Source organism: Dendropsophus ebraccatus, chromosome 13, assembly GCF_027789765.1.
Source record: "Dendropsophus ebraccatus isolate aDenEbr1 chromosome 13, aDenEbr1.pat, whole genome shotgun sequence".
Taxonomy (NCBI): domain Eukaryota; kingdom Metazoa; phylum Chordata; class Amphibia; order Anura; family Hylidae; genus Dendropsophus; species Dendropsophus ebraccatus.
Genome location: NC_091466.1, coordinates 48,545,252 through 48,567,278, shown reverse-complemented (window position 1 = coordinate 48,567,278; position 22,027 = coordinate 48,545,252). Strand labels below are relative to the sequence as shown.

The following is a 22,027-nucleotide window of genomic DNA, read 5'->3' as shown; positions in this document are numbered from 1 at the left end:
CCTGCAGTAAATGTTGTTTTCTTTTCAGTCTGACACAGTGCTCTCTGCTGCCATCTCTGGACAAGACAGGAACAGCAGCAAATCCCCATAGAAAACCTCTCCTGCTCTGGACAGTTCCTGTCTCAGACAGAGGTGGCAGCAGAGAGCACTGTGTCAGGCTGAAATTAAAACAACACTTCCAGCAAGATATATAGGAGCTGATAAATATGGGAAGACTTGAGATTTTTAAATAGAAATAAATTACAAATTTATATAACTTTCTGACACCAGTTGATTTGAAAGAAAAAGATTTTCGCTGGATAACCCCTTAAACTCTTAGCTCTGTGTCATGTGATCAAGGTGGCAGCAGGGAGGGAGGCAGGACACATCTCTCATCACTTAGGGTGCTGTTACACAGGCCAGTGGCAGCCCAAACAATACTGTAAACAAGCGCCGACCTATTACACAGCCTGATAATGGTTTAGCTAGGGCTGCGTGGACAGCGATGTCTGTGCAGCCTTTGCCTAAACAGTTTTTACATTACCTATCCACATTACTGGTCTCCTCCTGCGCTCTGCTTCCTCCCCATTCCTGTGAGCTGCAGCTTCAGAGCGCAACAAAGACAGTGTGTGTGTGAACGTGGCCTTATAGCTATCAATAGGTCAGACAGTGGTTCTGGTGCAAATGAGTGTGACCTGGTCATGCAGGTCAGAACAAGACAGGCAGCATTGGGGTCCTAAGGTCTAACCAAGTGTAACACCTACATAGAGTTTGTGTGTTCTGCCATGTTTGTATGGGTTTCCTGAAAAAACACTGACTGATATGAAATTTTGTTTGTGAAACCTATTGGAGTCAGGGACTGTTGTGAGTAATGATAATATATGTACAGCACCGCAGAATATGTTGGTGCTATATAAATGATTAAAGTGACACTCCAGCCATAGTTAGTTTTACAAGGGCCATTTGCATGGTGAGGTTAAACAGCTGCCCTGCTCCCCCACTTAGTGGGTGGCTCCATTTTCCTGTTAATCCCCCAATTCCGGCACGCTTTATTGTGACCAAATACTTTATACTGGAGTTTGATTGTACTATACCTCTATAAAGGCCGTATTCCACGGAACGATTATCGTTCATAAACTCGCTCCGTTAACGATCACTAAACGATTTATTTTAACGAACAATAACACATACACGTGGGAAGGTGAACGATATATGTAGTGTAACGATTATTTTGCGGTCGTTACATGTTCGTTTAAAACGTTCGCCAGGGTGATCATGACCATACGACACACCTACTTTTTTTAAACCTTTTTACAAACGACTGAAAGATTTCTAATTTTATGAACCGATTAGCAAATTATCTTTCAAAGACCAACATTTTTTTTTGACATGCTGAAAATCTATTTTGAATGACTCACCAACGATTTTGCTGTTGTCGTTCGCTTGTTTACACCAATTCCACGGGACGATTATTGTTAACAAGCTGTCGTTGGAGCGAGTTTACGAACGATAATTGTTCCGTGGAATAGGGCCTTTAGGGTCCCAACCGCCCTCGCCTAGTTATTAGGTCATCTATCAGGTGCTTCTGTTTAGTAAATCAGCCCTGTCAACCAGTTCTGTGACATATTCTGGTAGGATTATGGTAGGGTAAAATTTATACTTCACATTTTTGATATCCCAGGGGACAGTGAAAGTACATAAGCAAAGAACAGTAGGGTTGTAGGAGTGCATTAGATGAAGCTATAAATTATGAATGATAGATCTGCATAATTCAAGTGTTACACACTTACATGTAACCCAAAAGACACTGTGAATTAGAGAAACAGCTAGAACTCTTAGGGCCTCATTATAAATATAGCAATAGGCTCTCATCCTTGTTTGATTAACATAGCCACTAATACTGAGCAACAATGGAAGCATGAGGACTAATAACCTGTATCACACCATCTGCACACATAGTACAGCGGAGGATAGTCAGCAATTGTTACAGCTGTACTCAGTTTGCTTAGGTAGATAATAATGCAGATTGTCTCACACATTGCTGAGAAAAACAACAACAACTTGACATGTCATAGAATGTAAAAAGCTTTGATTGATCATGGCCTGAGTGTTCAGACTCACACCAATGGAGTAAGCCAGGTGAAGTGATTCACCCTTTGCTCAGTGTGATCTCCATATTGATGCAGGTAACAGTTGGGGAATAAAGTTTTGAGCTTCTCCACTCCAGGCAGGGGCCTTTTTTTTAATATTTGCCCGGGCATAGGTAATTTTAAAATAAAGTGCACTTACCTCCCTGGCTTCCGCGGTGCTACTGCTGTTTGGCCACTGTGAGGTCCTGAGGTTGCGGCCAGTAGGATACCAGCAGCACTGCGGGAGCCAGTAAGGTAAGTGTACTTTATTATTTTTAAACAACCTATCTCCAGGTAATTTTTTTAAAAAGTCTTCCGCTCAGAGTGCCCCATTGATGAACTTTTTGAATGATCAAAACTTTTGACTTGTTTCTAAAATATGTATTTGACGTGACAGTCCCCATAAAAAGATAAAGGGGCATATGTATCATTCTTTTTGTGCCATTGTATTTTGGTGTATTTTGTGTTTTTGCACAGGGCGTATGATTTTGTGCATCATTTATGAAGCAGTTTGCACTATTTTGAGCATTTTACACCGGCTGCGCCATTTTTGAAAATTTTTGCTCGGACAGTGCTTGTTTTAAGTTAGCTACTTCTTTAGCCAGACTTCTTATTTGGTGCAAAAATATTTCGAATCAGTACTCCAGTCAGATCCGGGCATAGTTTGCTGGCCATTTTTATAGCCCAAAAAAGTGCAGAATTGCACAAAATTTATCAAGGCCCATGCTCCTAATGATTATTTTTTGTGTATGGACCTGAGATTTGTGCACAGCATGTGAAAAGTGTGCAAGCACAAAAATTGTTGCGCGGATGATCTATTTACCCCCAATTTGTCTATTCACTTCATGACTGTAAATATTTGCATACTTACTGCAAACCATGTCTCGCTCCGCCACTCTCCGCCAAAAGAATTGGCATGTCAATTTTTTGAGTGGAGACGCTCGTGACATCACATTGAGACGGGATTCCTCTTAGAATTTCCGCCTGTTTTGCTCAGTCTGAATGGTCCCTTATTCCTCCTTGAAATGGATAATTTTATTGGCACCTCGGTCAACTCTACCCTCTGTCCAATCCAATCACTGTCCAATGTCCAATCACTACTGACAATGTTAGGCAGTGTGGGTATACTCCCCATTGACAATTGGATTGGTAACTCCTAGTTGTCAGTTTATTCATACAGTTCCAGGAGGAGTAACAGAGGACCAGCACAATACACTTCTGCTCCAGCATTGTTATTTCATGGGGTACACAAGTATCTGTCCGGAGGGATGCCAGGTTCTCCTTATTGCAGCTGTAAGCTCACTTTCTACACAAGCTGCAGCTAACAGGGTATTCCCAGCTCAGTGATCATATAGCTTTGTCCTTGAAATATGAACTATATAAATTTAGCAGTGACCTGAGAGTGACGTGTGGGCACATGGCATCTATATCAGCTGTATAAAGGAGTTAGCTACAGAGGAAAGTTCTTTGTGTGTCCTAATAATAGCATATCTCTGGAAGGATCTTTCAGCTACAAGACTGACGGCGCTATAAATAAGTAATATTAATATAGAATCCGTATATCCTTTCAGCCTGACTCTCTAGTTAAGTGCTCTATGAATAATACAAGGCAGTGCATTCAGTCTTGTCTAATGTATGTATTTACAGTAATGTGAGGGATGTGGATGGATTCGCTGGTCTTCCATTAGAGGTAATCAAGCATATATTTATATTTCATACTGACACCGTCCCTGTAAAAACAGGACTGCATGTAGATTACATTACTAGATTCAGCTGGGAAAGTCACATTTTTCTGGTAATCTATACAAATGACTTGGGGGTTAATGAATTTGCACTTAATATGTTTGCAGGGGTCTAGATATTTGCTGTAGTATCACTTATATTTATGGTGCTTGTTCTAGGGTCGGAGCACTCCTTTGCTATCAATTTTTCAAGTCTTGTTTATATGTCTGTGAAACGTGTACATGGAAATTCCTAAAGTTAGGTAGATGAATACTAACCCCTTCTCACAAACGGATGCACTATTACATCCCAATTGCAGTCACCTAAACGCAGTAGGTCGTATTAGCTCATCAGAAGCTGTACCCACACAGTGACCATGGAAGCCGAGAACATACAGATACCCCTGATCACAATGGTTTATCCTCAACAGTAATCTTTAAAGATGAGCCAATCTCGAGCATGATCCGAACCTGAGCGTGCAACATTGGGTGCGAACCTGAGCGTGCAACATTTCATTACCGGTGGCTGAAGAAGTTGGATGCAGCCCTAAGGCTGCTTGGAAAACATGGGTACAGCAATAGGCTTCCAACCTCTTTAGCCACCAGTAATCAAATGCTGCATGCTCTGGTTTGGATTAACCCAATTGTACCCGAGGTTTGCTCATCTCTAGTAATAATGCATCTGAGGAGTTCGGCATAGGTAGATGGCTTTCTCTATTGGCCCATTGGCACCCTGCAACATGACAGCATGGTGCTGATGTGCTACCATGGCAGCTTCGGGCCTAACAAAGTCTGCTTCTGGTTTTGTAATACACTACATATATTGTATGGCTGGCTGAATCCTGACTGATTGCCGGGGGTTCTGAACCTGGACCTGCAGAAACGTCTGATGGGAGATTATAGTAAACTATGTCCTCTAGCTGTGGCTTATGCGCACACCTCTTAGTAAATCTGGCAGGCCCTGTGCCTGTCGCAGGGCTTGTGTAGTAATCTACACCCGCTCCAGAGCTGGTGTAGATTTCTACCATGGTTTACACCTGTTTCCAGACTAAACCATGATAAAGTAGGTGCTGGAGGAGCACACGTTTCCTCTCCGCCTTGCCGTGCACCCCCCTGCCGGCCCAGCAGCCAAGTGTGGCTTATGGCTGATGTAAAAGGCAAGAATCTTTTATGGAGGGCGTATGCTAAGGGCGCACAATAATAAATGTGCCCCTTTGTGTAAATCCAGAATATGCTAGAAAGAGAAAAGACACTGTACAGCGCACATAGCATAATAATATAATGCGGCAGGAAAAATTTTCTTTTTGAAACAATTGCTGTAGATGCCGCTCACCTTGGATGCTCGTGCTACAAGCCAGACACAGCCAGTTACTGTAGTAGAGCAGTTGTAGCCGCCTGTACACTGTCTTTTTATGTATGTTGCATTGAGCTGATGAAGAAGGCTATCCTCAAAATGCATCATCCATTGAATAAAAGCATTTTTACACCTACTACTCCCATCTTCCTTGATGCAGTAACTTCTACTTGCCAATCAGTGCCTATCCCTCCCGGATTCTCTGCACAATTGGGCCTCCTAAGTGCCAAGTTTCCCTAAATCCCTAATTCAGTACATTAAACACTGAACAAACATATTCTCTTTCAATAGATCTTGTATCTGAACTACAACCACATTGAGTCCATCCTACCAAGACAGAAGCCCCAGAATCACCTGACTAACCGACAGATACTACATCAGAAAGTGAACTCCAGTGGATATGGCCAGCAAGGCAAGAATAACAGGTAAAGGGCTGCAAGTATTCTACTGAGTAGAAAAAACGTGGTTTGCTATATAAAGGTTTATTACTAGAGATGAGCGAACCGGGTTCGAGTTTGAGTTGATCCGAACCCGAACGTTCGGTATTTGATTAGCTGTGGCTGCTGAAGTTGGATAAAGCTCTAAGCTTGTCTGGAAAACATGGATACAGCCAATGACTATATCCATGATTTCCACATAGCCTTAGGGCTTAATTCGTGTTCGGATCGACTCAAGCATGCTCGAGGTTCGCTCATCTCTATTTATTACCTTTAAGGTTATGCCCAAGCTGCAGTACCGTTTCAGATAAACCATTTACAACATGATGATGTTTGGAAAAATTCAAAGTTAGAACCCAGCCCAAAGTGTAGCCAAAGAATTCAGCATGCTTGGCATCACATGTAACCCCTGGAGAAAGCAAAGTTCATATTCTCAACTTGGTTTACATTTTCTCAATTACAGAGATCCATTATTTGGGGAGTCTCTGTCTCCGATAATGCAGAGCTTAGAGGCGCTTCACTTGGGTTACAATGGCATCAATAATTTACAGCAGTTGCAGCTCAGCAGACTGAGGAACTTGAAATCGCTGTTTTTGCAAGGTAAGTATAAAAAAAATATTTCTGGTTTTAAATTAATTGGTCATCAATTTCTAATCAGTGGAGACACGTCCGTGAAGCAACACAAGCTTTTATAATGTTCTGCAAAGTCATGGAAAACTGACATTCTCCTTATTGATTTGCAGTGCACACGAGATAATTTGCAATCTCACAGCCTTGCACATTCATTATATCATGATGTACAAGTGCATATACCACCAAGAGCATACAAACCATACAATGTGGATGCTATGGAACCCATGGGGGGGGAGCCTTGGTTGTTCCATGTTTTAAACTATTAGGTAGTTGAGAATTGCCCCAAGGGACACGAAATGGGTGGCAGGGCAAAACAGACCGCAAACTCTTCTGCATTGGTTGGTAAGAGCTGGTGTTGTCTCTCTTTATAGGAAATGAGATCAGCCAAGTGGAGGGACTGGAGGGTTTACAGTGTCTTCAAGAGCTTGTGCTGGACCATAACCGTATTAAAATGATCACAGAGACTTCATTTGCAAAGCAGAGTTCCCTCGTCTCCCTCCGTATAGAAGAAAACAGGCTCCGTGAGCTTAACAATCTACATCCACTAGTTAAATTGAAGAAACTATTCATCGGGTTTAATAAAATCCAGGTAAAATGTGGGGTTTTATTTAAAGCAGGGGTGTACAACCTGCATGTTGCCACTTGTTAGTTCTAACAGTAGCCATATACTTTTCATGTAGAGAAAAGAGTGTTGTTAATAGACTATAGATATCAGTGGAAATTTTGAAAGAAACATGTAAGCTATGTGGTTGGTATTGTTGTAGAAACACTGCCTGAAACTGTTGCATGTGATAGGCGAGACTACTATCGCATCATGTTTCTAGGATTTTAGGAGCATGATTACAAATATTTAGGACATGTGTTATTAAGGCAGACCCATCAGCAGCTAAACAATGGCAAAAATAGGCCGATGATGAGAAGCCCTATCTACCCATGGGCTTATTTTACCCCCTGTTGAGCTGCTGCCAGGTCTTCTTTAAAGGGGTTATCCAGCGCTACAAAAACATGGCCCCTTTTCCCCCCTCTCTTATCTCCAGTTCCGGTGTGGTTTGCAATTAAGCTCCATTTACTTCAATGGAACTGAGTTTGAAACCCCACCCAATCTAGAGACAAGAGGGGGAAAAGTGGCCATGTTTTTATAGCGCTGGGTAACCCCTTTAAGTCAATGTTCACACAATGTAAGTGAATTATTATTCACAGCTGTTGTTGCCGATTTGCAACACGGCCGTGATTAATCCTTTACCTACATTGTGCTGCAAGCAAAGGGAATCTCATCCGAAGTGTATACACATAGTATAGCGTCGCTGCAAAAAACTGACATGTCAGTGCAAACAATGGAGCGGCATGCTCCATTGAGTGCAGTGGTGAATTCAGCAGTAGTGAGGATCATCCGGCCAATACTGCAGTACCGGCTGGGATGATCTTCTCTGACACCAGCCCGTGTCTTACGCCATGTGAACATGGCCTAAGACTGTTCACATCTGCATCCTGTCTTACATTCATAATGGAAGCCATGACGCTCTTCTCCGTCTAACAAGTAACAGTGGTGCCCAAAGTTCCATCAAGGCTCCACTGTGGTGCCCAACATTCTTCATGCATCACAGCTTCCGACGCAAATGTGAACAAAACAGGTAATCATTAGAGAAGAGCAAACCGGCCGAGGCTGTATCCCAGTTTTCAAGGCGGTCCTCAGGCTGTATCCACCCTCTCCACGAAGCGGGCAGACAGCGAGAATCAGAAGCCCAAACATTGTCCGGTTCGCTCATCTCTAGTTATCATCAGTATTTTGCTGCAACAAAGATGTAAAGGAAAATCTTTATATTATCATATAGGAAATTTCAGAAGTGGAAAAACTGGAGGCAATCCCTACACTACAAGAGCTTTCTGTTGCTGGAAATCCAGTGAGTATCACCTACTGCTAGACACCAATATAATCTGTAGTAATATTTTCTGTTGTGCTGGATTGAATTGGCATCCACCATGTTTTTGGTCTGATGAATAAGGTGTCTGACAAAAAAAACTTCTGAATGACCCAATATGAAATCATACACATACAGTGCTACTGAGAGGTGTACAGAACCATGATAGGGGCATATGTACCTGAGGTCTTTATTTGCTTACACTGCTTTTTGGTAAAGTGTGTGTACTGGTGACTGCTTTTCTGTAGACTAAACTAAACACACTAAATACAAAATACAAAAACAGCTGATTTTTAAACCTATGGTCATTTTTTGTTTCCATTTTATAGTGTGTGAACCCAAGTCCCTATTACACTAAGCGATTATCGGCTGTATTTGGCCGATTATCAACCAATACACCCCCCGCACTTACTCCCTCACTGTTGGTGTATGTAATAGTGCCGAAAGCAGGGAACGAGGAGCAAGCGACCTGACAGGTCGGCGCTTGCTTGCTCCTGCTGATCACCCTGTGTAATAGGGGCTTTAGGCTATGTTCACACATAGTATTTCTGTCAGCCTTTTGTGCTGGGGTTTTTCAACCAACATCAGGCAAAATTATAATGGGAAGATTTTCTCACATTCTGTGTTTTTAATCCACTCCTGGTTTTGGTTAAAGAATGCTGACCAAAATACTGAGCAAAAATACTGTGTGTGAACAAAGCCATACTGTGTAAATGTGTGGAAGAACACTGCCTACAAAAAAGTCTTACCTCCTCTTCCTTATAACTATATTAATACTCCTTATTTATATAAAGCTAATGGATGTAGATAGGTAGGTTAATATAGATAGATTGAATGCCTCTAATGCTGGTTCTTCACATATGGGCTATGTTTACACTAAGTTAAAAAAAAAAAAAAGGAAAAGGCGTCTGCTTTTTCTTTTTGAAATTACGTCCGTTATTGCATTTTTTTTTTTTACATCAATGATATTCGATGAAGTCAATGGAATGATGGCCGCCCAATGCACACAGTGTATTAAATAACTTTTTTTTTCCGCGAATGTCAAAATAATGATCATGAAATTATTTTTGGACGTCTTTTGCAAACAACGGGCGTTATTTTTTAGTTCACACACAGTATTTTTTTTTTCACTGTCCTTTCATCAGCTTTCTATTTAATTAAATGGAATTGAAGACACACCCAAAGGGAAATACCTTTGTATATATAAAAATAAACAGGAGGACATCACATTCTCTATGTTGGATTTGGATGGAATCTGACAGACAAACCTCTGTGACAGATCAAACATACAGAGGTACAATGACGCCTCATATAGAGTACAGTTCAGAGGTTTTTCAGAGCCATCATATGGTTGTGTGCCTGAGCCATGATATAAAAATAGGGATGAGTTTATTATAGCAATTCCCTTTTACATCTCATACACTACTACCTAATGAACAATGTATTAAAGCTGTAAACCGTGCATTAAAATACATCTCCACCGCTATACAGGATCCTATTGTATCATCTCCTTTTCTAGATTTCCCGTAAGATGTTCCACCGCCAGCTGATAGTACTCTGGCTACAAAACCTGCAGATATTAGATGGTATTGCCGTGACCTCTGAGGAGAGAGCAAGGGCAGAGATGCATTTCCTGGAACAGCAAGTAAAATCTCACTTTCTTTACCTGCATTCATTTTATATTGCCCATTAGGCATTGAATAAAAATGGTGAATAGTTTCTGCTTTGCATTTATATTAACCAGACAACGGTTTAACATAAGAGCAATTTGCTCAGAGTGTATTCACAAATATGGACAGTGCTGGGCATCTTAGGATGCAAGTGTTTAGCTCATGATACTTCATGTCCTTATAAATATTACTTTCATGATCTGATAAAGCAAGTTATTATGAAATTGTGTAAGAATATGAGAGATTAAAGGGAGCCAGTCACCACCAGATAGTCTATGCAGCCATTAATATAGTTTAATAGGGTTGGTAGCACTCTTTGCAAACATATAAGTAATCAGTATCCACGCTTCACAAATCCCTAAAAATTGATGGCGCACCTTGGGCATTAGGGGGCTGAGGAGGAAGGTATGTCTCCATTCCTGTACATTAAAGTGACTCTGTACCCACAATCCGACCCCCTCAAACCACTTGAACCTTCGGATAGCTGCTTTTAATTTAAGATCTGTCCTGGGGTCCGTTCGGCAGGTGATGCAGTTATTGTCCTAAAAAACTACTTTTAAGCTTGAAGCCCGTGCCAAACGGGAGTATCTGTGCCCTAACTTTGCACCACCCCTCCGTCCCTCCTCCCCACCCTCTTCATCATTAGGAATGCCACTGGAACATTTTCTTAATGCTGAACATTGCACAGGTGCTTAACGATCCAGCCCATGTTCAGTATTCACACAGCTGACAAATAGGAGACAGTCTGCCTGGAGCATTCCTAATGATGAAGAGGGCGGGGAGGAGTGAGGTGGTGCAAAGTTAGGGCACAGATACTCCCATTTGGCATGGGCTGCATGTTTAAAAGTTGTTTTTTAGGACAATAACTGCATCACCTGCCGAACAGCGCGCAGGACAGACCTTTGATTAAAAGCAGCTATCCGAAGGTACAAGTGGTTTAGGAGGTCAGATTGTTGGTACAGAGTTGCTTTAAGTAGTTGAATCCACTGCCGGGAGCATCTAACCTGCTGATAATAGTCCAGGCGATTTTAAGAAACTTTGTAATTGGGTTCATTAGGCAAATATGCCATTATCTGCATTTAAAAAGACTTTTCCCAGGCCCCCCCCCCCTTCTCTTTTCCATTCACTGCAAAATATCAGGAAATTGTGACTTGTTGCATCAGACACAACCCTTTCTGTTCTATAGAGAGGGGAGGGGGAGGAGGTAGGAGGGACATGAGTCAGCATCAAGAGTGGAGAACAAAGGATTACAGGTAGGGATGGTCCGAACCTGCCGAGGTTCGGGTTCGTACGAATCCGAACTCTCGGCAATGATTCCTGCTGTCTGCCCGCTCCAAATTTCAAGCCTTCCTGTATTTATCAGCTTCTGTATGTCCTGCAGAAAATAGAGTTTTGTTTCCACTCTGAAACGGTGCTCTCTGCTGCCACCTTTGCCCGTGACAGGAATTGTCCAGAGCAGTATCAAATCCATAGAAAACCTCTCCTGCTCTGGACAGTTCCTGTCAGGGACAGAGATGGCGGCAAAGAGCACCTGTGAGACTGAAAAGAATACACCACTTCCTGCAGGACAGGAAGGCTTGAGATTTTTAAACATAAGAAATTTACAAATCTGTGTAAATACCAATGGCAATGTACTCACTGCTGGCAGGAAAAATTCTCTGTAATCACGTCCCTCTGGGAGTGTTGGTGCTCAGGCCTCTCTTTGGGGCAGCAGGCTCTTACAGTAAGAATCACGCCCAGAGAGGCATAATTACAGAAGATTTTTCCCGCCAGTGACTACTTTGCTGCTGAGGACCGCCCTGATGCCTAGTTTAATATAATTTGCATACAGCACAGGGATTTACAAAGTAACAGTGCTTTAAAAGGTTATGCGTTGCAAAATCCACCAAATTTTATAATCCTCAATATCCCAGTAAAATGTAAGCAAATCTAATGGTTGCATTGTGATCTCTCTTTCTAACGTGTTAGGCATTGTCTGGACAGAACAATGGTATAGAAGTGGGGCATCCAGGGTCCACACTGATCTTAAGCAAGGCGCCGCCATTACGCGTCACCACTGTCTGCCTACCAGGAGGTAACCACCACATCCCCGCTCCTGATCTGTACTTGAATATTGCACAAGAAGACACCTTTTCAAGTGAATCAAACAAATGTAAGTAAATTGCAATCCATTCCATATGTGTTGATTTTTATTTTTTTTTAATCGCATTCATATGCTTGTATAGTGCACATATGTTAATGGATGTTAAACACAGAAAATCATAATCATGCCACTAATTTAGCCTTTTATTCCCGCTGCACACTCAGGGCCCTTGGCTGGCTTGCGCGGAGCTGGGTGGCTCTTAAGTGCTAATTTCTGCACAAATTATTTTCTGCCAAGAGTTGTTGACATAATTGAGCCGCCCTAAACAGAGCTTTTTCTTTTAAGCACTACATATTAAAATCACAGAGACTAATTTCTAAACGTATGCTTAATGCTTGGAAAGAAAAATGTCAATCAGCGGCAATTAAATAAGGACAAAGATGTCAGCCCCGAGCAATTAAGCCGAACATCCTCGCTGCGGATTAATGAAAATGTGTTTTTATAGGTGCTTCATAAAAACAGACATGGAGTGCTCTATATAGACACAATGGCAGCCAGCGTGTTTCACATACACACAGCCGGGGTGCTGAATAAACACAGGCTTTCAGAACAGCAGGTACTAGAAGAATAGTGGCTCTGGGATTGTCTGCGTCATGCACACAGCTAGCAGGGTTCTGAGTGCTGCTTATAGTCAATGTCTTATGTGACCTATGTCACATTCTTCAGATCTAACATCCATACAATAACATAAAGTCTATTGTTTTGTTTAGTTTTTTTGCGAAAAAAACAGCCTAATTTATTGAAGAATTTGACCTTATTGAATATGGAGATATTCATATATCCTCTAAAACCACAGATACAGACAATGTTTTCACACCAGTTTTGTCGTGTCCATTTGCCATATACATCAGGACATCTCCCAAAGTATATGGTCCACATGTGTATAGACCCCCACCACCCAGTGGAGGTTAAAACGGTTTAATGGATGGTCAATATATCTGATGAAAAAAATACAGTATATGGTTTTTTTTAAACATAGGAGTCTGTATATGATAGATGCTACTTGGTGGCATCTAACATAGCTACAACAGTGTGAAAAAAAACTTTAATATTAGATATTCTCTTTTAGTGTCAAACATATCAACTATTGAAATGCAAAAGAATGCAACATACAGCAATTTGGCCTAAACATGGCCGGTGAGATATTCTCTTTATTTACGTGGATATATAGAGATAGAGGGAAGTTTCAGCCTGTCATCTATCTAAGGCAGTGTTCTTCAACCATGGCTCACCAAGTTGTTGCAAAGCTTTAACACCTAGCATGCCCTTAGAGCGGAAGGCAGGGTCCTATTTATTGATAAACGATCCTAAACAAGATTGTTTACCGTTAACCTGAAATCGTTCAACATATCACACAAAACGACAGTCGTTGGTTACAATCGTTACCACGATCGTTTACTCCATCTGATCCCAGCAAAAGAATGAAGAATGTGCAATTACACTGAATGATTAGTGAACGAATGTGGAATTACAGCGAACAATTAGCGAATGATTAACAATGATTGTAGGGTCAGATCTAAATCAACGATCGACGACACACAAATGGTTTTTCCTTAGTTGCCTGCAGTTACACAGGACAATTAACGATTTTCTGTAGGATAATCACCCCGTGTAATAGGGCCCCAAGTTTAGCAACAGCTGACTGTACTGTACTCTGCGTCATTAAATACTTAATGTCTGCTAATAAGACTACAGGTTATCTGACCATTAGTTCTCCTTCGCTAAAATGAGTAAAAAAAAAACACAAAAAGCCTCACACCTCTATTATTTGTTGGCCTCTTTTACGCACTGCTTAAGGTATAGCAGTGCTAGGGCCCAGGAAGCGATAGGCCCCACCTCTTTGACACTACTCATGGTCTGAATAAAGTCTTTTTTTTATGAAAAGAAAAACACATGTAACAAAAGTTTGGAATGCCTTTGATATGTTGTAGAGACATATCAAAGGTCTGGTCAGTCAGGGTCTAACCCCAGAACAGGGAAAAAGTGTGTGCTAACCTAACCGAGATGGTCACTATGGACTGAAGTAACATCGAGCTACAGCATTTGGGGGAAAAGCACAGTAAAGGCCCATCAAAAATATTTGCAATGGTTGTGTTTCAAACTGCCCTAAATGAATGTAAACTTTCAGATTTACAGAAACTTCCAGACCACTGCGGCCTGGATCTAGACCAGTTGTATAATGGTGCCCTGTTGAAACGTACATCAGAACACAGTCCGTCTGTTCCCTGTTTCCCGCTTTTCTCGTATTGTTGAGCGTTAGGAAATTACAGGCAGCTGCTTATTTAAAAATTGATTACAGTCTAAATAGACATTTTTATATTTCAGACAAGAAAACCAAGCACCATGGAGGTGTGATGAATAACCCACGCAGCATGAATGCAGAAATTGCTTTCAGGCAGTTCAAAGGAGGAACAAGTATTTCTTCCACGTACTTACAACAAGGCAACCAAAATCGAGCAGCGCACTTACAAGCAAGCAATCTGGAGCACGAAGGAAGGTGCGTGCAGCTAATGAATGGCCACTGCTGGGACAGCCGCCATGACAAGCATATGCAGCTTTATTTTATCCGCAGCCAACACACAGGGAAGTAACTGTGCAGTGAGATCAATCAATAGCCAAGAACACAAGACCTGTCCATCAGCAGAAATAGTAAAATCACAGACCATCCTGCCTGTTTAGGGTAGGGCTCCATTGTGACATTTGATGCAATTTTGCAGGTAACCAAATGCCTATGTTGAGCCCTAGCCTAAAAAAGGGACCCATACACATTATATAAAAAAAAAAAAAAGAGAGCCATACCAGTTGATTTAGCTAGACCAGACAACAGCCTAATGTGTATGGTGACCTCCTGATTGTCCCTTAACAGATGATGTTGAAGGAGTAAGGAATCAGGCATAAGATTATGGCAGCAGCTTACCCCACATCTGTCCAATCAGGTCACATAGCTGATCTGTGTATTTGTGTCCATTGGGAGATAGGGTATGTGCACACTACTGCACCCAGGCGAGTCACCCGCTGCAGATTCTGCAGCTTGCCCCTGCTCATGCCAGCATGCATCTCCAGCTGTGCCACAGACTCCATTCTATGCACCGGCGGATTACACCGTCCACCCAAACAATGAACTGGTTCATTCTTCGAGTGGATGGCAGAATCTGCCTCTGTATAGAATGGAGTCTATGGCACAGGCAGGCAGAGAGCAAGCGGGGGCAAGCTGCGGAATCCACGGCGGGTGATCCGCCTGGATTCCTAAGTTTGCACATACAGACACAGCCATTGCATGTGTATAGCTACTATTATTACCACAAGTTATGTGTTATGTTAGCATATGGCCACACCCTGTCACACCATCATTGATCAGTGATGTCTCATATTCTAGTCAAGTGTTGATTTTGGTGCACAAAGAATACAAAATATCACTAGTCACATGATGTTTCATCTTTGTTGCAAAGCTCTCCTTGAACAAAATGTCACATATCATGGACTTTAACGTTGTATTGGGGTCAGAGATGGAGTATAAGGAGAGCAATGGTATCTACAGTAAGACAGAAAATACAGAATTATGGGAAATGTAGCAGTGGGAGAGCGCTCCCAACTAAACTGATGTTAGTTACATAAAATAAATGTGGAGATAATATACATGTTTTATTTAGGAATTTTATAATAACCTGTTTAAATATTAAAGGCTGGTGGCCAAGGGTGGCCATTACATATAAGCCGTATACAGTATATGTCCTGTTGAGTTCAATAGCTTTTATCGGGTTAGAATGCAATATGATTTGAAGATTGTAGTGACAGCTGCTAGGAAAAAAACATGTTATTCTAAGAAAAGAAGATGATCAGCTCGACCACAACATCCACTTATATAAGGGAATTATATAAATGGCAACTGCAGGGGTTCCTGCTCAACATGAATTTCTCTACAGACACACATAATGGCACAGCGTCTTTAAAAAAAAGAATAACTGAGCAGGCCTTTCTTCCTTTACTCAACCATTTTACCCATCTTATTGCCATTTAGTCACTGACTATGGGTTATTACTGGACGTTCACTGTGGAAATGGCAGCTTATTTTGGTAAAAGAGTTGTAATAATAGGCTAGATTTAGTCCACATTGATAATCTGAACCTCCAGCCCACCATCAGGCCATGTTCATGTGAGGTTTTTTCTCTCTGTTTTCTTTTCTCAAAATTACGTCCGTCATTTGGGTGCCCGTCATTACAGTGACAGCTGTTGGTACATTATTCTAACTCAGGCCCCTTTGGGTGAGTCTGTTGAATTTAGTAGTAAAGACAGTAAAAGGATGATGAAATGGTCATAATAGACATTACAGTGGTGCCTTGGATTAAGAGCATAATTTGTTCCGGGGCCGTGCTTATAATCCAAATCCACTCTTAAACCAAAGCAAATTTTCCCATAAGAAATCATAGAAATGCAGACAATTGGTTCCACACACCCCAAAAATAATGATTTATTATTCTGAATAACATGTAAAACTAATGAAACAAAGATTTAGAAACAGCTGAATGTTATTATACTATAAGTTACTGTACAGTAATGGAGAGGATGGGAAACACAAGGCTGCCAGAGACTGCAGGGAGCATGAAGGAATGAGCGGGACCGATGTGGGCACTGTATAGCAGCACTCTCTGTCTAGGGAGAGAGGGGTTACAGCTATGAAGAGATTACCTCCACAGTCCTGTCCTCTGATGTAAGCCCCAGCCTGAAGTGGATCTGCTATGATTTGGAAGGTGAGGGAGACTTCCTGGGTCAGAGTACAGTGCTGTAGATCACGCTATACAGACCATGCCCCTCCCCCACTCCCACCCAGTACGGGGAGCTCTTAAACCAAAGCAATGCTCTTAAACCAAGTCACAATTTTGAAAAACTGTGAGCTCTTAAGCCAAAACACTCTTAAACCAAGTTACTCTTAAACCAAGGTACCACTGTATTTAAAAAAAAAAAAAAAAATTTTAAAAGTGGAGGCCTTTTTTTTTTTAATACACAGTGTGAACATAGCCTTAGACTGGTTTTACTAGGTCAGAACCTGAACCCCCTGTGATGCTACCTATCGTAATTTGTTTTTAAGAAATCTACCTGTTTTGCAATATACTCATTCAATTTAACGTTATACATATGGACAAATTGTGGTCCATGCTGCTATTTTTTTCTTTGTCTTATTTTTATTGTTTTCTCTGTTCAAAAAAGAGACCAAAGAAGATGGAGGAGACCGCACTTCCAAAAAAAGGAATCCACTTTTAATCACACCAGGTCAACGTTTCAGCTCAATGTGTAGCCTTTCTCAAGCAGTAATACAATACACTCCAAATGCTTGGTATATATACATGTGTCCAAGATTACAATTCATCAATCAATCAAATCGAAAAAAAAAAAGATGTAAACATTGCAAAAATTGCGTGATCGGTCATGTAGTGCTAGTAAAATAGTGCATAACAAATAGTGAACATGATAGGAGACCATTATCCCATGGTCATCATAAGTGATAAGTACATACAGAGTTCATAAACCAAATAAAAAACATGATTGAGTGTTGTGAAAACATGTGAAACCAATTATAAATAGGTAATACATACACTACGCGAATGCAGGGAATCCACATTAAGATGACACGTCCGGGTACACCCGCGTCGCCCGCTAGTGACGTCACCGAGGGTGCATATTGTCCTGTATCACGGAGGTCCAAGTCACATGACCTATGAGTGTCGCGTGATCCAGGGCATATGCGCCGAGCGAATCTCCAGCTGTCAGTGGCGCAAGCATGCCCAGAACTGTCCAGGGAAAAGACGAAGCCATGTTGTTTAGGGGGAAAAAAAAGAGCCCTTATAACAATGTAGCGTATGGGCAAAAATATTGTATACATAGAGATACTGGTGGCCGTACATCTGCTGTATGGCCACCAGTATCTCTATGCATACTATATTTTTGCCCATACGCTACATTGTTTTTTCTTTGGTTTATGAACTCTTTATGTACTTATCACTTATGATGACCATGGGATTATGGTCTCCTATCATGTTCACTATTTGTTATGCACTGTTATACTAGGACTATATGACCAATCAAGCAATTTTTGCAATGTTTACATTGTTTACAATGTTTTTGATTTGATTGATTGATGAATTGTAATCTTGGACACATGTATATATACCAAGCATTTGGAGTGTATTGTATCACTGCTTGAGAAAGGCTACACATTGAGCCGAAACGTTGCACTGGTGTGATTAAAAGTGGATTTTCTTTGATACTTCATACGAACCTTGTTCCGGTTTGGTGAGACGTGCACCCATACCTCCTTATTTCTGGTGCTGCTGAAGATTTATATTTTTGCAAAAAAAAGAGACCAAACACATTAAGTCGCAGACCTTTGCAAGCTCACACAAAGAATTATTGTTAGATAGATAGATAGATAGATAGATAGATAGATAGATAATTATATTATAAGCTATACAGGTTACCAGGAGACAATGCTCTTTCTTATGCAACAATGCAAGGTTACAGAGGTTTTGGTGCTGACAGGAGAGTTGACCATTCAATGTGAGCATCTTGTGAGCAGGATTCTCTGCTACAAAATGTGAAGGGAGACTCTTAGTGGGCACTGCATCCATTCATTCAGAGCAAGTCTTGGGATCAATGGGGGTCTAAGCAGTTGGAACCCCACTGATCAGCTAGCCTTTGGAGTTTGGACCACACCTTTATGGTTTATAATATTTGCTCTGGTAATGTACACTTTAATGCCAAGCAGCATTGGCATTTTGTATTTTGCAGATTACAGTTTTGCATTACAGTATCTGCATTTTTATTTTGCAGATTACATGGGAACGGGACAGTTCGCCAGAACCGGATGTGAGACAGTGAGCAGTTTTTGGTGAGACGGTTGCTCCTGATCTACCTCAATAACATAATGTCATGCATTTGATATACATACAGCCATTGCTCTTTATTGTATAGTTGTGTATATGTCAAATCCTTTACCTTGTATGTAATATTATTTATTTACATGTTACAGCAACATTCCTATATTAAATTGAAGCCGGTTATGTACCTCTAACAGCCTAATGTCTAGATTATATGGGCAGATTGCTCTCTGCTGTATATACAGTAGGATGCGATATTCATATTGTAAATGCTATTAAATGATTACTTTTAACATATGACTGCTACAGAGTATATTTTTTAAAACTCATCTGATTTGTAAGCTTTTTTATGTATTCAGCCACTTCTACACTACTACTACAATAATCATTTAAAGGGAACGTGTCTTGTGGAATATGCAGTCCAGCCTGCAGGCATCCGGTTATAGAGCTGGGGTAGCCGGGAAGAATCATATATAGATTTGTGGAAAGTTCCAAGATAACTTGTCATTTATTTATGTAAACCTTTGCTTATTCTGGGCAAGGTAGTCAAGTGGGCGGTCCTACTCAGTGACTGACATCTATGTGTGCATGAGTGTACATATAGAAAATTGTAGGGCCACCCATTTGACAATGAGCAGAGGTTTACATGAATAAATGACAAGTTACCCTGTATAATATGCTGCTTTCAGATTGGACTGCATTGTCAGCATACCAAGTTCCTTTTAAAATACAAATGTAGGCTAAAGGCTTAAAGCGTAACTGTCATTTCAGGGTCATTTTTCTGTAAACATTAAATATCAACAGTACAAGCGATTTTAAGAAACTCTGTAATAGGTTTTATGTACTAAAAGAGTTTCCTTCTGAAGTGAAAAAGCAATCTCCCAGCCTCCCCCCTCACATCAGAAGAAGCAGGATTTCTGTCTCCATTATGTGGCTATGGAGAGGGGAGGGGCTGTTAGGAGTGACTGAGCACGGAGCAGTCCTGCACCGCACAACACCCTGCAATCTTCTCTCAGTAAGTTCATAGATAAGCACTGACCTTTCTGACACCTGAATTTAGCGTTTTAGGTGTCCAGAGAGTCTACAAACAGCTGACCTTCATGTCACCTCTTCTTGCTCCCTCATCTCCCTCAGCTCCTCCCCCCTTCATAGGCTTACAATGGAGAGAGCAGAGCCCGTCTTCACTGGCTTCTCTGTAATGAAGACGTGTTTGCCTGATAATGCACAGATAAGAAGTCGGGGGGGGGGGGGGGGAGGCTGGGAGATTGCTTCTTGAGTACAGAAGGAGGCTTTTTTGGCTGATGAAACCTATTACAGAGTTTCTTAAAATCGCTTATACTACTGATTTCTGCAATAAAAAAAAACATGACAGTTACGCTTTAAATTAAAGGGGTATTCTCATCACCTAAGCTTTTATTAGATGATAAAGAATGCAACAGTGAGAGCTTTGCATTAGTAAAATTGCTTAGTTTTGCTTTTTGGTCCCTTTCTCTTTCCTTATAGTTGACAGCTTGTTGCCTAGGTTCACGACCACCACACTCCCCTGTGGGTGATGGCAGGGCTGTGACATCAATTGGCTGGTCTGGACTTTGGGAGCAGTAATTCTACATTTCTCTCAGCATCTGTGTCTCCCTCTGAGATCTCACAAGTCTCCAGGGTTTGGATTAGATATGTGTAATCCCAGTGAGAAAAACAGCGATGCATGCTGATTCAGCTTACATCTGAGAATGTGGCAGCTGAGAATACCCCTTTAAGCGGACATACAGTACCAGTCAAATATATAGAACACCTTTTCAGCCATGCTATTTAGTGTTTGGTATTGTTTATTTAGTAAACAAAAAAGTAAAAAATAAAAAAAAGATTGTTTTTTATATTTTAGACTCTTTAAAGTAGTCCTCTTGGCATTCTCACATATAACTTCATGAGGTAGTCACCTGAAGTGGTTCTCCCACAGTCTTGAGGCCGGGCATTTTTCAGAAAGAAAAAAGCACCACCAAAAAGACAAATTTGGTGCATGGCTTTTTTGGGGTCAAAAATACTGCCGACAGTTCTGCAATAGAAATCTTGAAATCACATGAAAGAATCACATGACTGGTACTCCTATCAGAAACGGCAAAAAAGCAGGAAAAACAACTGGCAGTTTGGGGGGCATATTTAGGCTTTAAAAAAGTCTAATGTGTGTCTAAGGGAAGCCTGAAAGAGTTCTTTGAGGTTCTGATCACTTATCGTCTGCCTTTCCTTCACTTGGTGGTCCAACTCATCCTAAACCATATCAATTGGGTTTACGCTGGGTCATTGTGGGGTCTTGTCAGCAAAAAGTAGCAGTAAACAAGCACACACAATGCCATCTGGGACGTTTATAGAGTATCCACAGGTCTAATAGACCAGTGTCCTACCTCTTGGAACTGCACCGCTCAAGATCTAGGGCCCCTGTGCCCTTCACGTGAATCCAGACCAAAATCTTATACATGCAGCAGAGGTGCGGCTGCACCAAGTTACAAGGAGAACCTGCAGCCCCCAACTATAGAGCTATGACTGTACATCGCTTGCTTCCATATAGGTTGTATGGAGCTGCGATACACTTGTGTATGTGAGCCCATATGATGACCATAGGAGTCACTAACCTAAAAAAACAATCATAAGAAACTAATGAAGAATTTTTGCGAATATTTATTGATGACTTTTTGTGTATTTCTAAACAGGCAAAATGTTTTTACAGGGATGATGCCAAGTTACATATATACCCGATAGTAACACATATATGTGTATATAGTACTATCACAACCCCTATAGAGCAGGTCAGACTTGCTGTGTGTACTCTGTTACGCTCCTCGCGCTGATGGAAGCTTTGCTCGTAGTCCATTATTACACTCATTTGGAGAGGCTCGGACCGGGCTCTTAGCTAGTTGTTTCCCTTGAACATGTTATTTGACAGTAGTGGTTTCCTTGACAGCTAGTCATTTTAAAGAAATGCTCTTCCTTTCTAACCAATATAAAGAATAGTGGGTGTTGTGCAAACAGACTCAAGTGAAGAGACAAAATCATACAGATCTGACACGTCCTCTATCATCAATCTATTTGCTGACAACTTATCTGCCTATACTTACTTCCTTCAGCCATGTAGAATGGTTGTGTGCTCTGAAGACCCGTGTCTATTGCAGCTCTCAGCC

General features: G+C 41.2%; 1 protein-coding gene across 3 annotated transcripts in view; it reads left to right on the top strand.

The window, feature by feature from the left end:
* The window catches only part of LRRC9 (leucine rich repeat containing 9), an 83,334-nt gene extending 64,180 nt beyond the window's left edge, over positions 1-19,154 (top strand). For all 3 annotated transcript variants that reach the window (XM_069950393.1, XM_069950394.1, XM_069950392.1), the window contains exons 26-33: positions 5,475-5,608; positions 6,084-6,220; positions 6,625-6,842; positions 8,086-8,154; positions 9,692-9,817; positions 11,811-11,994; positions 14,311-14,482; positions 18,811-19,154. In XM_069950393.1, the coding sequence (XP_069806494.1) occupies positions 5,475-5,608; positions 6,084-6,220; positions 6,625-6,842; positions 8,086-8,154; positions 9,692-9,817; positions 11,811-11,994; positions 14,311-14,482; positions 18,811-18,850 (1,080 nt within the window). In that variant the 3' untranslated portion in view covers positions 18,851-19,154. The remainder of the gene's footprint in view (positions 1-5,474; positions 5,609-6,083; positions 6,221-6,624; positions 6,843-8,085; positions 8,155-9,691; positions 9,818-11,810; positions 11,995-14,310; positions 14,483-18,810) is intronic.
* The last annotated feature ends 2,873 nt before the right edge of the window (positions 19,155-22,027 follow it).